Consider the following 16428-nt stretch of genomic DNA (forward strand, 5'->3'; position numbering starts at 1 on the left):
TTAAATTCAAGTAGCAGTGACATCATTGATCTTAAGTCTATAGAATAAAAAGAATATCGAATTGGGTTTGGCATTTCGCACAATTTACAGTGGACGAGTACGGGACACGGAACCATTTATTGGAGGCGAACGCCCCTTCAGATCAGGAGTCTGGACTGGAGAGTATGAAAATACATTCCTCCGGTTCTTTTTAGGATTTCAAAAATATCTTAGCTTACACAACTAGAACAAATTTTGGAGGCGGCACTCCTCACTCGGTGAGACCAGCCGGTGCTACTTCTGCAGATGACGACGAGGGCATTTCGCCGAGTGGCAGACCCAGAGCGGCCGACCCATTGGACTGGCCCGTTCCTCCGCCAGAGGGATTTGGCCGATTGTTTCGTTTCCGCTTGCCGCCCCGTCGACTGCCGCCCTCGCGCTTGTCACCATTCAGCTTCTCGTCGCCCGCATCCTTGCTGCAGCCCGCTCCCGAGGAGCTTCCTTGCCCCTGCTGCCGATGCTGGTTGTTGCTGCCATTGCTGCCGCCGTTCTGCGAACGCGATTGCATCTTGGCGGGCTTGGGGCGATATGGAGAAGCGGCCGCATTGGGCAGCGGACGAAGGATATTGCCCACCGCCTTGGTGCGTCCCTCGCGGAAGACCAGACGCTGACCGGCGCGAATGTACTCCGGCTGTTTGATGAACCGGAACTTGACATGTGCCTTGTCGCCCGTTCGCAGACAGTCACGCGACATGTGAATGATGGAGGCCGTCTGACGGATGCTGCCGCAATGTACCATCGCTTGGTAGCGTGCCGATATTGTCGTCGGGTGGTGTAGTACTAGAATCTCACCCTCGAACTCCCAGCAGGCCTGCGGCTTGAGATCCTGCGACACCATCACCATGCCTTTGCGCAGATAGGCGCGCTTAATCTTCTTCAGGGCAAAGCTCGCCGTTTGGCCGCAACGCACGCGCGCCACGTTCATCCGCTTGCGGTGGATGCTCTTGATGGTAATGGGCACGAATCCACCCACAGCGTCGGGACCAAGCATTAGGCAGTCGTTCAGCCGAATGGTGCCCTGGAGGCAAGTGCCGGAGACTACTGTACCGACTCCTGGGACAGAATACACATCGTCGATTTGAAACTCGGCCGGCAGACTCTCGGAGCCAGCCATGCGTGTGCTCAACAGGTTGAGGAACATCTTGAGCAGCTCCAGATTATCACCGGTCACATTCGACACCTGGAAGATGGGGCACAAACGCTCGCTAACGAAATTCGTGGCGCTTAGGACAACATCGTCGTGGGAACGCACCACCACCGGCACCTTTCGGCAACCCTGTGATTTGAGCATCTTGAACAGAAGCTTCATGTTGTCCTGCAGCACGTTGGCTGGACACATGTCGATCTTGGTGACCACCACGAAAACGGGAACGGCTAGCGCCAAGGCCAGCCCCAGATGCTCCTTGGTCATTCCAATGATGCCAGCATTTGCGCCAATCTATGAGGTAGGATGTCCAAAGTCAAACCACGTTGCAATTCTTTTACCAAGGAACTCACCATCAGCATGCCAAAATCTGGAGCATGTCCCGTCATGCCAAAGACAGTGGTTTTCAGGTAGCGCTCGTGTCCCGCCAGATCAATGAAGGTTATTACCTTCGCCGAGTTTTCGCAAATTTTAACCCAGTCCAGGTGGCCATGGTCCGGCTTATTTACCACATTGCCCACTCCATCAAAGCCGAGGATGTCGTTTCCTACTGAGCTTGTCCGTCCGCTCTCGATTTCGTGTTTGTGACGGAACAGACGTTGTCGGGCATGGCCACGACCATTGTCCAGTTCCCCGTGGGTTAGCACGCCCAGTAGCGTGGACTTGCCCGCATCCACATTGCCCACGACAGCCACCCTGAGGAATACGGAAATTGTTAGGTTAGCTTTCTTGGGATTCAAGCTCTTTAGTTACCTTATCTCCATAAAGTCCGTCGTCTCGATGTGCTTTCGGATAAGGAACTGCGCCGATTGGCCCTTCTCTGCCCGCCGCTCACGCAGTTTGACGACGTCTGCGTCTATATTGGCAGCCAGAAGATGCAGTGTGGCCACGGAAGCCTCAAACTGCTCCGGATTCAGCCCATTGTCGCTGCCATCTATTAAGAAATGGGTTTATTTTTTTGTTTAAATATTTGTTGATAATTAATTAAAGAAAATAAAATTTCACAAACTACGAAATTCTAAAGGGTGAATTATCGTTCTTCTAAAGTTTAGATGGATCAGTTATTGCTGTACGTTTAAGAATCCTGACAAGAGCACCTACCTTCGCCAACGCCAATCTCGTAGATGGTCTCCCCGCAGTTGTCGGCAATGCGGTCCTTTAGCCTCTTCTGCAGGAGCTCCATCTGTTCGTCGCTGGGCTGCACGAGGACATCCTTGCCCCGGATGCTGGAGTAATCCACACTCATGGCGGCCATCTGCTGAGGAAGCCCATCCACGTTGAAGATGTTGCTTCGTGCCGTCTTGATGCCCACGCCCACGCCCACGGGCACGCCCCCGGCCACGCCATTGGGGGCACTCTGTACGTTACTCATAGTGCTGGTAATTATCGCTTGCTTCACTGTATCCTTGGAATCATTGGAATCTGTGTGTGAGTGTGCAGGTTGATGGTGATGCTTGATGTTTGGTGAGTTCTGCAAGGATCAGAGAGCAAGTGCATCCGATTAGGACGTGGTTTAACCCAAACAATTAAGTCAATCCCGACCTAGCCTACGCCCATTTGGCCAAGTTGTGCTTTCGTCTTTTGGCGCGTGTTAACTGCTTGCATCGCGATGATGAAATAAAATTGAAGAAGCCAGCGCCGCTGCTTTTATACTCGTCCGTTTGGATGATGAAATTGCAAGCTTAGCATGATGCAATATTCGCTCTATTTGAGTTCCCCAAGAAGAGGACGAAAAAAAGAGAGCGACGAAAGAGTTTCCGGAATAACCCCGCATTCCCCAAGCTCTGTGTTCAAAGTTGAATGACCGATATCAGTTCTGGGAATTTGACAAGTGATCGTATTTGCAAATAATTGTTGACAAGGACAAAATCCCAAGCTTTGCGTGATGCAATATTTTATGTATTTCGCGGAAGATCATATAAATAAAGGAAGGAAACACAGCATTTTAAACTATTTCGTTTGAAGGTGAAATAAATTTTATAGCTGGCAATAAGTTATTGCTCCACAAAATATTATTGATAAGCCTACAATGAGTTCATTTTGCCAACATGTTAACAAAACTTTTTAAAATCACAAAATTAGTAAAACTTGTATTACTTTGGCAGTTTAACAAGTTTGATGTTCCTAGTTTGTCAAGAGCTTTTCAAACACATTTTGTTGTTTTGGAAAATAAGCTAAAGTAAATAATGCTATACTAGACATAAACAAGTCTATCTAGGGTTAAGAACAGCTGATGGCCGATTTGTATTTGTTTATATAATAACGCTTTGTTGACGTATACAAAACGCAGGTAAATAGCAACAAATGGCTCTAGTTAGTAAGCATTTTTTGATATTTATTTATAGGCGGCAAACAAAGACCGCAGGTTTAAGTATGTATGCGTATGTATGAGCCAAACATATGTACTTATGTACTTGGCCAACCAAAACAAACAAAAAGTCTGCATATTATGCGCGAATCTTTGGCTTTATTGGAGCGGCGGGAGGCTTTGGAAAGTTTAGTAGTGCCCATTGAGTAACCATATAAACAGAAACAGAACTAATCAGCTGAATAGGCCCATGTATTTGTATCTTGAACTTGGCAATTAAAAGTGAAAGGACATAGGAAAGCACAGGAAAACAAATGCGGATTGTCCGGTCCACTTACAGTTCATGTAGCCTTTTGTGCTCCTTCGATCAGTCGGACGTCTGCCCATATATCCTTTTGATTTTATACCGATTTAAACATATTTTGTTTAGCTTTTCCTGAAAAATTGTTTTCCGTGTCCCGAAGCCACGTACCGCGCCGCGTTGCCAGATCGATTGAATATCGTCTGTACCTGATGTTACTTATCGATAGATAAAATTTATCAAAAAGAAATCAATTTTTCCAGAACGTTAAAGAGTGAAAAATAAATAAATACAGGACTGCTTTTTCATATATTTACTAATCATTTACTGATTACGAACTGCAAATAGTGCATAACATTTACAAGCAGATTGCTTTTTAACGGTCATTTTAAGATGGGCGCTTAAATAAATTGCCCGAGTTGGCACCACTGCAATCGGTTTTATTGTTGCAATACACATTGAAATGAGTCGTTTTTCCTCATTGTGAAATAAATTCGTAGTATAATTGAGAACTTGAGTCAAAAGAACTCAGTGACAATTTGAACACTGACATGGAGAGCGACAACCAGGAAAGTAACACCGTCGAAGGCGCAGCCCCTGCTCCTGAAAATGACTCATCGCCTGTTTTGAACGTTCTGTGCGCTATTTGCAATGAGTTTTTTCGTGCGAACAACATTATATTCTCGACCGCCCACTGCGGTCATGTTTTCCACAAGGATTGTCTAACTCGCTGGCTGAACAGATCCTCAACCTGCCCGCAGTGCAGATCAATCTGCAACCGGAATCGCGTCCACCGCTTGTACCTGAACTTTGCCGAAGCCACGGACTTCGATGATACTGAGGCGCCCAAGCAGCCGATCGATTGGATTCCCATGGATCTGGATAGGAACGGTCCACGGGATGCCCACCTCCCTCCTGAGGGAGCCGTGCAGTGCGGCACCAATGAGGATGGACATCCATCATTTGTGGCCAGGGCATACTTCAAAGACGATCTCCTGCCCTCCGTTTATGTTCCACTAAAGAAGGCGGCTTTCGGATCGTATGCCTGTCGGGCCTACACCCTCACCGACGACGTGGAGCTATTGGTACTGACTGACTGTGATTACAAGTGGGTGGCCGGACAACACGGCAGTGTTCCGCAAGATGCTCTGCCCACCGGGTACTCTGAAATCGGCGAAACCACCTTCATGGGACGCGGCCCGTACGAAGGCATCATGCGGCTGGGAAAGGTACATCCCAGCCACAAGGTGATGTACATACCGCATCGGGGTCAGGAGGTCAATATCAACACCTATGAGGTTTTAGTGGTCACACCTCGTGATCAGGCTGACCGATAATGATGATACAGCGTTAAGAAATCTCTATTTGCCTTATGTCCTTTAAGTGTAAAATTCTGTGTTAAATGTTTGTCTATTATGTTTTGGGAAAAATAATAGCACCTTTATATCCATAAATCCATAAACGATAGCTTTCAAGCTATGTTTTGTCTAAGCTTAGTTATCAGTAATGTCCAGTACTTAGGTTTCTCAGGTTTCTTGCTTGAAATGTAAACCACATGCTGATAATAAAAAAACCAAGAAAATAAAAGAGAGCTTTGTTGATTTCATTTGGCTTAAGTTTTGAAAATTGTTTTAAAGATTAATAAATACGCCGTGAATTTCGTTTTAAATTCGTATATGTGGTAGTCGAGGCACTTGACTTAACCGCTCCCTCTTGTTATTATTTATATTTTATATATTTATATTGCCCAGAACTTTTGTGTTTCTCTGGTAGGAAAAGACCTGAACATTTTGATTTTTAAAGTTTTGAATATTAAACTTGTCTTATCCAAAAACTATTTTACTTCTAATTATTGATATACTTTTATCATGTATATTCTTTGTTTAAACATAGCTATCTTTCAGTGGACAATGCCATTCTTATCTAAAGGATTGATAAACACCCAAAAACAACAAGCTTGCAGAAGGGTCAGTTTGATAATAATCCAAATCGGTAGGTAGGTAAAATAGAGTCGGGATGCGTCTCCTACGTAGATCGTCTTCATTCGGTGCTGAACAACCAAGGTATCGCCTTCGCTATATTTCTCCTCGTTTCTAAAAGTTAAGTTAATAAAAATAAAAGTGTTCTGATGGAACCCAAATCCCGGAATAAACCCCAATCTTGCGGGGTTGTGTGTGCTATATGCAGTGAGTTCTACAGTCAATACGATGTGATAATCTGTTCCACCAACTGTGGACATCTTTTCCATAAGGCCTGTCTTACACGCTGGTTGAACATCTCCCTGACTTGTCCACAGTGCCGAGCGAGCTGTAACAGAAATAGCATCCGACGTCTATATCTAAATTTTTCCGATAGTAAGGAAGAAAAAGGAGAAGGGCCAGGCGCAATGAATATTCAATGGGTTCCTCTGGATTTTAATGGCAAAAAGCTACCGAAGGGCGCAGTGAAAAGTGGATTTGACGATGAAGGTAATCCCACATATGTGGCTCGGGTCTACTTGTACAACGATTTGCTGCCAGCGAGTTACTCGGCAAAGTACAAACGAGCTCAAAGTTCCTGGGACTGTCAGGCGTTTGAGTTTTTTGCAGAGCTAGAAGTCCTGGTTCTGACCGATTGCAGTTATAAATGGGTTCCAGGCAAGATGGGAAGCTACTCTTTGGACGCTCTTCAAACCGGATACACTGAAGATGGAGAAGTGACCTACACGGGACGCGCCGTATACGAGGACGTCTTACGCTTGGGAAAAGTACACCCATCCCATGGGGTGTTGTATATACCGCACCGAGGACTGGAAGTAAATGTTCCAGATTATGAGGTCTTGGTGGTGACTCCTCGTTTAGTTGAAAGATCTTAAAAAACCGTGATTATTTCTTCATCTGTATGTTATATTTTTGTATTAAAAATGTGTTAGCTCTATTTATATTCTGATTAGTGTTTTGAACCTACGCATGTTGTGAACATAATGATTATGCTTAAACAAAAGGGGTTTAAGTATTTATATAAGACTTTTCGTATAATTCTACAATTCATATATCTTCCTGCACGCCGGCTTGGCTTTGTTGTTCCAACAAAGTGCCTCACAAAATGTTCTTTAAAAATACGTTTAGCTTGTATATTTGCTTAATAAATCTGATGAATCTGCACTGTAACATGACATTTAATATATATGTATATATTTAGCTAAAATACAAATTTATATGCGCAACATGCTTGTAACATTTAACCAACAGGCTTTACTTTTCAATAGAAATAGGATTTTTTTGTTGTTTCATTGACTTTGTACTTAGTTTCTAAACAGCTTGTATATATAAATATAAAAATGAGGATATGACTGTGTTTTGAGTGGGTGTGTTTATGTGGTGTGTTTGTATATGACTACATAAGACGTTTACAGATATAATTGGTATTTACAAATTGATCGGATCCTATGAGCAATGCATGCATGTTTGTATTGTTTGTTTGCTAATTGAGCCTTGGTTTTGAGTTTGATCTTGTTTGCTATTGGGCTTAATCGGGTGATTTGGTTTGACATTTGAGCTCAGTTGAAAAAAAACAGTCTAATTGGATACAAAAGGATACATATACGACAAACAATTTAGGAGACAACAAGAAAAATTTAAACAGACTTGAGAAACATTTTTAGTATATGTGGAAGTGGCTGAGGGATGACTCTCTTTAAACTATATTAACTAGTTTACAATTGTATTTTAACGCCCTGAAAACAATGTAGTGGCTTGTTTCATTTCTGGGCAGACAGATAGTTCATGTACTTGGTGGTCTGCTGGGCATTTCGCACCAACTCGCTCTCCTCCTTTCCCGAGGGCGGTTGTTCCTGGCGCTGGCCACCACGATCCTGCCAGTTGTCCTCGTTTTGCGGCTGATGGATGTCCGGCTGGGAGCGGCGCGTGAAGTGGCGATGCCGCTGATGTTGGTGCTGCGGTGAAGTCTGTTGACGACGGTCAAACGAGCTGGACGCTTCGCTGGCCAAGCTGCTCTGGCTACTGTAGCGCGGAAATCTCGGACCTCCGCCGCCTCCATGCGTGGGACTCTGGTTATACCGGTAGCCGCCAGACTTATCCATTTGAGACTTTGGCGGTCTTGGCAGAGTGCGAGCCCTTGAGGAGCTGCGACTATTTGACTCGGGGCCGTTGGAGTTGTATGCACAGTTTTCATCTTGGTAGCCGTTGTTTATGGCGTTGTTCGAACGACGCCAGGTATCACTGTGTATTTTCTGGTGGCCGCCCTGATGTTGCTGCTGCATCTGTTGCTGCTGCTGTTGTTGCTTTTGGAATCGCGGAGGCTTGTCGTAAGTGTTGCGGTTGTTAAACCGACCACCCCTCTTGTAGTTGTTTCCGCGCTCGTAGTTACTGATGTAAGAGCGCTCGCTGCGATCATCGCGATCGCGCTGATCCCAATTCGAGTTGACGATGCTATTGTAGTTGCCGCCGCCAGTCATGTTGCGCTCGATCCGCTCCTGCGAGTGTTTCCTCCGGTCGTGGATGCTGTAAAGTCGCAGGTTGCCGCCTCCTTCGCTGCGCACGCTGTGATGATCATCGTCGAGGCTCACGCTGTACCTCCGCTGCTGGTCGCGCGACCGTCCGTTGCTCTGGTCGCCGTCATGGTTGCGGTTAAAGCGGGTCTTCCGCCAGCTGGGCAGCGGCTTGCTCTCGTCGCGGTCCTCGCTGCTGGCCATGGATGGATACTGGTCGGAGTTGGCGCTGTCAATGAATAATATTATTATAAAGACATTTTATAAGTTGACACATAAAAAAAATTATCAAATTCTCAATAAATTTGAAAAACAAAACTATTGATTTCTGAAATAATATTGTAAATTGATTTTGCTTTCACCAGTTTATTTTAAAAACAAAATTTAGCAATTTATGCAATTCAAATGTAAACTGGGATAAAATGGCTATTAAATTAAAAAAAAAAAGCATTAAACTTTAAAACATTGAAATCCTCAAAATCAACTCAAGAACTAACTAACATATTAAATTATAGAAACCGGAATGATAATAAATAAAAAGTGTTATGTAAATTGTCTTAAATAAAAATTGCAAAAATATAAACTAAAAGTACAGATCACAAATTGTGTTAAACTCATTGTTTTAAATGATTTTCCTTGACTTACTTAAAGGACTTGAATCGATCTTGGAAATTTCCCTATAAATAAATCACAATTGAGCTTTGAGTTATATTTTGTATTATTGAATATGAGCACATTAAAAGATTCCTATCAGCAATTACTGATTTATGAATTTGATTGATTATACCGTTCAAAAACCGGCGCTGTCACGTGTGTATAAACGTAATATTTATCCAATTGTATTTTCACCAGTGAACAACTCAACTAGTAAAATAATATAAATCTAAAAATTAAAATACATACTCTAAGCTGGGTGGCTGTTGGTGCTGCTGATGAGGCTGTGACTGATGCTTGAGAGGCCGAGGTGCTTGGCGAGGTTGGAATCCACGACGTCGGTGACCAAGTGCGATGGAGTTGCTGGCTGGGTAAGTGTTACCTTCAGCCTCAGAATACCTATCGTTCCCTTGATCAGCCTCGCCATAGCCGATGTCGCAGAAGGAGTCTTCGCACACCTGCTCGCTCCACTTCTTTGTCGTTGACGGCGGTTCGAAGGAATCCTGATCCTGGACGGAGGTGTTGGCACTGCTGCCGTTCTCCGACTGCTGATGCTGTAGCTGCTGCTGATGCGCTCGGCCATCTTCAGCGGGATGCTGGGGGCCGGATCCATTGTTGTTTACCCCATCCTCCTCGCCGTCCTCCACAACCAAGAAATCTGTGTACATGGCCTCCAGATCGTGCCCAATGTGCTTAAAGTGACTGTAGAAGAGGTCCAGCACCATTAGCAGCATGGCCTTCACTTTGGCGGTCAGCGCGGGCTGCATGATCAAATGACGGCGGACGTGGAAGAGCAGCAGATCGATCTCTGCCTTGTGACGTTTTCGCATGATTTCACCGTTCAGCGTGATCTGTGAGAGCACCAGGCGGGCTATCCGAGTACCCAGCACCACTGAAGTGTCGTTCAACTCACGGGTGAGCAGATCCAGCAGGGATTCACCCAGAATGGTGATCGGGGCATTATCCGCCAGCCGCACCCTGTGGTAGTACTCGCCCAGCAGTGTGATTGAATTGTACAGGCGGTTCTTGTCGTGCATGCGATACGTATCTGCGTTGAGGAAGTTTGTTTCCAGGATCTTGAGCATTGCGCTGCGCACCTTCGTCTCCTTCATGGCCAGAGCGTCGAAGTTTCGCGACGAGAAGAGCAGGGCGAACTTCAGCGCCGTGTCGCCATCGCCGAGCGCCTTGTCATTCAGGTACTCCATGGATTCGCTGCATATAAAAACAGAAAAAAACATATTACTAATTAATCTTGATCAATCGAATGATTTATGCCAAATATAAAGAGTTAACAAACATTTTAAAGTGAGAAGAAACAGTTTTGATCACAAATTAAAACAAAACAAGAATATGTTTTGAACTGTTTGTTTTTTTTTTGTTTCTAGTTTTATGACTAACACTTTTATTAAGGAACAACTGCATCACTTCTGCTATTTTTAGAACATTCTAAATTCTGAAATTTTTTTTTTATAAATACATGTAAGTGTCCATGGTTATAGTATTAATACAACCACTGAATATATTATTTTTAATATTGTTATTGTTGTGACTACTACTTGCTTTGCCGCCCCCATTATTTAGCCCCCAACTGTTGGTATGTTATTGTACACAATTTATACGATCGGTTCGCAGACACAGCAGCATTATCTGATAAGCCCAAGCCGCGAACTATTTGCTCAGCAATTAACTCGAGCATGAGCCTGGGAGAGTCAGAGGGAAAAATGTTCACTTTGAACTGATTCGATGGCGTCGATTTCTCTCTATTTGTATGAAAAGCTGTAAATTTTTAAGACACGCTGACGTCCAAACAACCTGGTCGCAAACAACGAACTTGTGCGCACATATTTACACCTACAGTGCGTTTCAAATACGTAAAGATTTTACAAATATGCCTTTATAAAAAATGTTGCATGGACGGACTTGTACGAACTATTAATTTGATTAAAAAACAATTATATGCATATATTGGAAAAAATGGTTAGGAGAAATCGTGTCTGTTTTTGCTCGAAGTACTTAATTTTTTAAGAACATTTAATAAGTATGCTGTACAAGAATTTATGAAAACGCTAAGGGTAAGGTAATTCCTGCACTTTGATTGGCAATTTAGCTGTTTGGGGGCAAAATACATATGTAAATTTTAAATTCGGTTGCAAAAACGTTTTACTGAGGCTCTACGAATCTATTTGGTTCTCAATTTTGAAGAAAGGGCTATCTAAAAAAGGGATCATGTATTGTGAATCAGTGTTTTGCAAACTTTTTTATGAAATAAATTACTCATGCTAAGTTTAATATAAACATGCAACAAGTTGTGTTATCGAAGACTGGGTTCATTGAGCTTCAAGATATCTAGTGTCGTCTCTGGCTGGCCCTATGCTAATGCACCGCACTGTAACCTCGCCGGGTATTTATAAGCGAAAAGAGGTGCCGAACATACACACTACTTATGATATTATTAATCATCAATGGGCGAACAGTTCGGATGGGAACACATACCACAGCATCGACTCGTCGCGCACGATGTTGCAGTAGTCTGTCTCGATGGTCTTGATCTTGGAGTTCAACACAATCCCGTCGTCCTGGAGATCTAAGTTTCGCATCAGGGCAATGATGTGGTCGTAGGCACAACCACCTGTTGGAATTTGGTAGCCGGTGGCGCCAGCGTTAAGCATGCTGCAAACGTCCCGTAGTCGCACCGCCTCGCCACTACCGCCCCCGCCCCCCAACGAACTGTGACCGCTGTCCGCCGCCGTTGTGTTGTTGTAGCTGTTCCCGTAGGTGTTGTTGCTGCCGCCGCTGCTACTGCTGTTATTGCCGACCATGTTGTTGGCCATTTCCATTTCTCGCCGCGATCACCGCCGATTGTTGTTGTTATCGCACCGTTGTTTGTCTGCCCCTTCCACACACTTCTGCTGGCGTTTATGTATGTGTGCGTATGCTCTGGTCGTCGGTCCACCAAATAAGAATCAGCGTTGACAAAGGTGTCGAAATGCGCACGCAAAGTTTAAACACCTTTTCGACCAGCTTCCGCTTGGGCTGCAAGTGCCGATAACTCACTGGGACCCTCAGTCAATTGGAACGCAACTAACGAACGGTATTAAATGCACAAATCTATCACTGTTTCTATTTATTATTGCTATTCGACGACTTTTATAGTTGTGTATTAGTGGTGGCATTAATGGCACTGTCGTGCTATCGAAAGCGCACAGTGTGCTTTCGCGAATAGCGCGAAAGTGTTGGCACCACCTTCGATACCTGTGGTGGCGGATGAAAAATAGCTAGACTTAATTTTGATATTAATTAAAGGGTTTTGGGGCTTTTGAAATAAATCAATTTACATTTATATTTCGACAAATGATTTTCAAAGCTAGGCTTAGATAATAAAGTTTTATCAAAGAAATTATTTAGCTTGGTAAGTTTTGTTCATAGATGTAAACTAAATTGTAAACATTGCATATATACTTTACTTTACATATATATTCAATTTTTGGACTCCCGCTCATAAAAAAAGAAATATATATAAAATAGGGGACTAAATAATTGTAATCAAATTGACTGGATATTACAATGCATAAATACATAATTTTGGAAAGATTCATTAGAAAAATTGTGTGTCATTGTACGGAATATGATTTTATTTGTTATTTCATATTAAAATATCCAAGCTAGCGTGGAAATATGATTTGTTTTGTTTAGAGAAAACTATCGATATCCACTGTTGCTGGTGGGATTAGCTCTATTTAAGATGGTGAAATCGGCAGAAGTCAGCTGTTTATCGTTGGGCGCGCAAATTGTGCGGCGTGCGTTTTTTTGTTGTTGTTTTGTAATAACTGTTTTTATGTAGTTAATTGTGCCGAAAAATGTTGAATTTAAATTGCGTTATTTGCGCTGAGTTGTTTGGACAGGCGGACGAGGTGTTTGCCACTGTTTGTGGGCACATGTTCCACCACAGTTGTCTCAATCAATGGCTCGATCGGTTAGGAGTCTGTTACACATAAGAGTTTGCCCGATTATTTATAAGGTACAAATCCTTTTCAGCTCAAAAACCTGTCCCCAGTGCCGAAACAAATGCACAACCCGAAACATCTTTAGGGTTTACTTTAATCTAGCCAACTTGGATGTGAGCCGAATCGATGTGGGCTCCTTGCAGGAGCAACTGGACAACGCCAAGTTGTCCATGAAGATGATCGAAAAGGAGCGCAGCAAGGACGAGCAGCAGATGCGGACACTGAAAGAAACTCAAAAGAAGTGCCTGTGAGTTTTAATCTTAGATAACGATTAAGAATCTGCCTCATCCTTTCCTTTTTATTAGCAAAACTATCGCTGGTCTGGAACAAAAGGTGCAGAAGAAAGATTTCCTTATCAGCAGCTATGCTGAGCAGATCAGCATCCTCAAGAGCGATTCCTTGGTGGTCGATGGGCTGCGCAAGGAAAACAAGTCCTTAAAATCGCAGATTCAGGCCATGGAGGGCGTTTCGGCCATTCTGGAGGCTGGCTCTGCTGAAGCCGAGCGCCTACTCAAGAACGAAGCCGATCCCCACGTCCTGGCAAACTGGGTGTCCACACTAAAACGTGAGCTGCGCCAATGCGAAAACAAGAAGTCGGAGCTTAGAAACGTGGTCAAACTTGTACAAAATGATCTGCGCAAAGAGATCGAACTTAAGAGGTCAGTCTTCTTAAACTTGAAATAGATTGCCATTTTTACAGCTTGTTCTTTCCGATGCAGAAAGTTAGAGGAGCGAGTTTCCCACCTGGAGAGTGATCTCTATCAGGCACAGGAGAAGGTTCGCGAGGATTACTTTAATGTAAATTCGAATTACCCACAGTTTTTTTTCAGCTTCAAACTCTGGAGAGCAAGACTATTTCTGTAAACTCCCCCGACACTTCTTATGGTCTAAACAGCAACATTATGGCCTTAAAACGGGAGGAAAGGCGGTCCACCATATCGCCCACAGTTGTAAGTGGTCTGAAGTTAGGAAAAAGATCCTATCCATTAATATTCTCCAAATCAACAGAAGGAGAATATAAAACGTATTGAAGAGTCAACTTCGCCGTATCTCAACATCAAATCCAGTAGCGTGGGGTTGGTCCATCTTCTCAACACAAAGGGCAACATTGGACTGGCCAAAACCACAATATCGCCCATCAAGGGAGCCGGTGGTGTGAGTATGACAACCGGAACTATACGTAAAACCAATAGTGATCTCAGTACAAAGGTAACGACTTAGAATGCCCAACAAGTCCAGTTTAACCATCAATTAATATCTCCACAGTACTCAATATTCAAAAAGCCACGCCTGCTGCTGGGCAGCTCGAGCAGCACCGGATTGACGGCCACCACGAGTTCAAACTTTGTGTACAATGGAATGGGCGGCTCTGAAAAGGTGGATCCTTTTGCACAGCGCGCCGAGGAGGAGGGTGTGGCGAACGGCCGACCCTCATCCATCCTTTCCCGGAATGTGAACCAGCGCCTTAAAGCTGGTACGCTTCGCAATTTCAACCTGGGCAAATAAGTCCCCAGCCATGTGATTTTAAGAGACTGCCCCAGTTGGGTATTAGCGTGCGATTGCTATTGAGGATTGCCGATTTTGTTAGTTAGCCAATGCATGGATTAAGCTCTAATAATAAGTTAGCGGTTAATATATATAAAAATACAAAAAGGCAAATGTGCGACTAAGCAGCGATCTTCTTCTCCGCCGTTCCCGTCCACTCCTCGCGCAAGTTGACACTGCAGCCGAGATCCCGTAGAGCGGCTTTGATGTCCTGCTCCACGCTGGGGTGCTCCTTCATGGCCGTATTTAGAAGATCCTCTACGCCAAAGGAGATCCAGGTTTCGCATTGGTTACGCGATCGCGAAACCATGTTACGGATGGCCCAGGCTCCATTTCGCTGGACGATCTTGTGCTTGGGATGGGCGCGAATTGCCTCCACGATCACTTCTGCAATGCCAGTCTCAAAGAAGGCGGAGCTGTGCTCCTTCACCCGAAGTGTTAGCGTTGTCACACAGGCCAGAGCGGCGGCCACTATGTTCTCATTGGCCTCGTGCGTTTCCAAAAGTTGTTTAATAATGGGAGCTACGCCCTGCTGAACAATGTGTGCTTTAACGGAGTCATGACCAGCCAGGGCTCGCAGCAACTTCAGGGCCTCCCTATTCAAACGCACTTCGTCTAGGTTCAAGCTCATGATCTCAAACACGGCCTTCAGGCCACCAGCCTCATCAATGGCTGTGCAAAGTTCTTGTCGCACAGCCAGTGTTCCAATGGTAAGCAGCAAATCGGCCAGCACATTAGGGTCCTGGTAGGCCGGTAGAAGTTCCACCAGTGGAAGTAGCACTTCGCCGGCAATCTGACGGGCGTGTTCGTGGGCGCAGCCAAACTCCACGCGAATGTCGTCGTCCAGCACCAGGAATCTGAACACGGCAGTCAGCTCGCGTATCATACGCTCATTTCCCTTGGTCAGAAGAGGTTTCAGCAGCTTGAGGGCGGGAGTATTCATGATATTCTGACGGTTCATCTCGTGCATGATGCAGGCCTTTTGTAGCCACTGAAGCGTGAGCAGAATGATGTCCTGGCTCTCCACTTTAAGGGCCAGCAACTTAAGAACAACGGCCATTGCCTCGGCATCAAACAGATCCGGCTGCTTGTGGGTCAGGCTGTTCACCGCCTCCAGGCACTTCTTAACAAGGGTTTCATTAAGCGAATTCGAGGCAAGGGATTCCTCCAGGAGAGTGATCAGAGCATCGTGTGCTCCGTTTTTGCCAGCTAGGACTCGGTGCGCCAAGGACTTCTGACACTCGGCATCCAAGGTGGCAAGGTGTTCTAGCAGCTGGGTAGTATCCTCTGTTTTCTGGCCAATGTGCTCCTTAATCTTGTCCACAGTTTCGTTGATTACCGGCTGCCCCGTTTGGGGATTGATGGACAGATCCTTGATGATGTTGGCCAGGTTAATGCCCTGCAGGGAGTGCAATCATGATCTGTGTGAATTATCTAGAAGTATTAGTCTATCGACTATACTTACCTGGGCCTCGAATTGCTTGATGGTTTCCTCTTTCGCCTCCGAGGGCGTCATGGAAAACTCCACCACGTTCTCCTTGACCACATCGTCGAAGGTATCCTGCGATATAACCTTGGCCATGGTTGTGGGTCTTCAGATTTTGACAATACTCTGAGCAGCTGCAGCGCTTTAACTTTTCAAATTATTACTTTGTTCTCTTTATAACTTCCCACACTCACTCACACACACGCACACGCTGACACAGTTCAAATTTAGGGAGTGCGGTCACACTTCTTCACTCCGCGATTGGTTGACACTCTCAGCTGATTAGGAATCGATAGGTATCGATTTCAGAAGCTTACAAAAGTACTGGTATATTTCTTTCAGCTGAGAACACTTAAAAAAATATTTATTGAAAATTACGATTTTGGGATGAAACCTTAAATATTTGTTACTTTTCTAGTAAGTTGAATTATTAGATACATATATTTTTGATATGTACA

At 44.5% G+C, this 16428-nt stretch overlaps 6 protein-coding genes across 7 annotated transcripts; 3 read left to right on the forward strand and 3 right to left on the reverse strand.

Annotated features, from left to right (window-relative positions):
• Positions 1–61: 61 nt before the first annotated feature.
• LOC108090456 (GTP-binding protein 1) lies at positions 62–3988 on the reverse strand. Of its 2 annotated transcripts, none has more exons than XM_017189148.2 (5): positions 3830–3988; positions 2285–2654; positions 1937–2117; positions 1537–1879; positions 62–1477 (listed from the first exon to the last, which is right to left on the reverse strand). In XM_017189148.2, exons 2-5 carry the CDS (start codon positions 2553–2555, stop codon positions 251–253), a joined length of 2022 nt encoding a protein of 673 aa, XP_017044637.1. In that variant the 5' UTR covers positions 2556–2654; positions 3830–3988; the 3' UTR covers positions 62–250. The 2 variants fall into 2 exon arrangements, with proteins under 2 accessions (XP_017044637.1, XP_017044638.1); XM_017189149.2 differs by lacking the exon at positions 3830–3988 and adding an exon at positions 2726–2835.
• Positions 3989–4092: 104 nt separating this feature from the next.
• LOC108090458 lies at positions 4093–5381 on the forward strand. The gene has a single exon (XM_017189150.2). It carries the CDS (start codon positions 4344–4346, stop codon positions 5127–5129), a length of 786 nt encoding a protein of 261 aa, XP_017044639.1. The 5' UTR covers positions 4093–4343; the 3' UTR covers positions 5130–5381.
• Positions 5382–5820: 439 nt separating this feature from the next.
• LOC122320110 lies at positions 5821–6663 on the forward strand. The gene has a single exon (XM_043208247.1). The coding sequence runs from the start codon at positions 5921–5923 to the stop codon at positions 6644–6646; it is 726 nt and encodes a 241-aa protein (XP_043064182.1). The 5' UTR covers positions 5821–5920; the 3' UTR covers positions 6647–6663.
• Positions 6657–12129, reverse strand: LOC108090517 (transcription factor mef2A). The gene is made up of 3 exons (XM_017189236.2): positions 11429–12129; positions 9185–10147; positions 6657–8510 (listed from the first exon to the last, which is right to left on the reverse strand). The coding sequence occupies exons 1-3, from the start codon at positions 11770–11772 to the stop codon at positions 7532–7534; spliced, it is 2286 nt and encodes a 761-aa protein (XP_017044725.1). The 5' UTR covers positions 11773–12129; the 3' UTR covers positions 6657–7531.
• A 563-nt stretch (positions 12130–12692) lies between these two features.
• On the forward strand, positions 12693–14609 carry LOC108090539 (E3 ubiquitin-protein ligase TRAIP). The gene is made up of 7 exons (XM_017189273.2): positions 12693–12908; positions 12971–13186; positions 13245–13598; positions 13659–13716; positions 13770–13889; positions 13948–14148; positions 14206–14609. The coding sequence occupies exons 1-7, from the start codon at positions 12793–12795 to the stop codon at positions 14443–14445; spliced, it is 1305 nt and encodes a 434-aa protein (XP_017044762.1). The 5' UTR covers positions 12693–12792; the 3' UTR covers positions 14446–14609.
• Positions 14481–16198, reverse strand: LOC108090538 (armadillo repeat-containing protein 6 homolog). The gene is made up of 2 exons (XM_017189271.1): positions 15950–16198; positions 14481–15883 (listed from the first exon to the last, which is right to left on the reverse strand). Exons 1-2 carry the CDS (start codon positions 16064–16066, stop codon positions 14606–14608), a joined length of 1395 nt encoding a protein of 464 aa, XP_017044760.1. The 5' UTR covers positions 16067–16198; the 3' UTR covers positions 14481–14605.
• Positions 16199–16428: the final 230 nt, after the last annotated feature.

Source organism: Drosophila ficusphila, unplaced genomic scaffold (assembly GCF_018152265.1).
Source record: "Drosophila ficusphila isolate 14025-0441.05 unplaced genomic scaffold, ASM1815226v1 contig_414, whole genome shotgun sequence".
NCBI classification, from domain to species: domain Eukaryota; kingdom Metazoa; phylum Arthropoda; class Insecta; order Diptera; family Drosophilidae; genus Drosophila; species Drosophila ficusphila.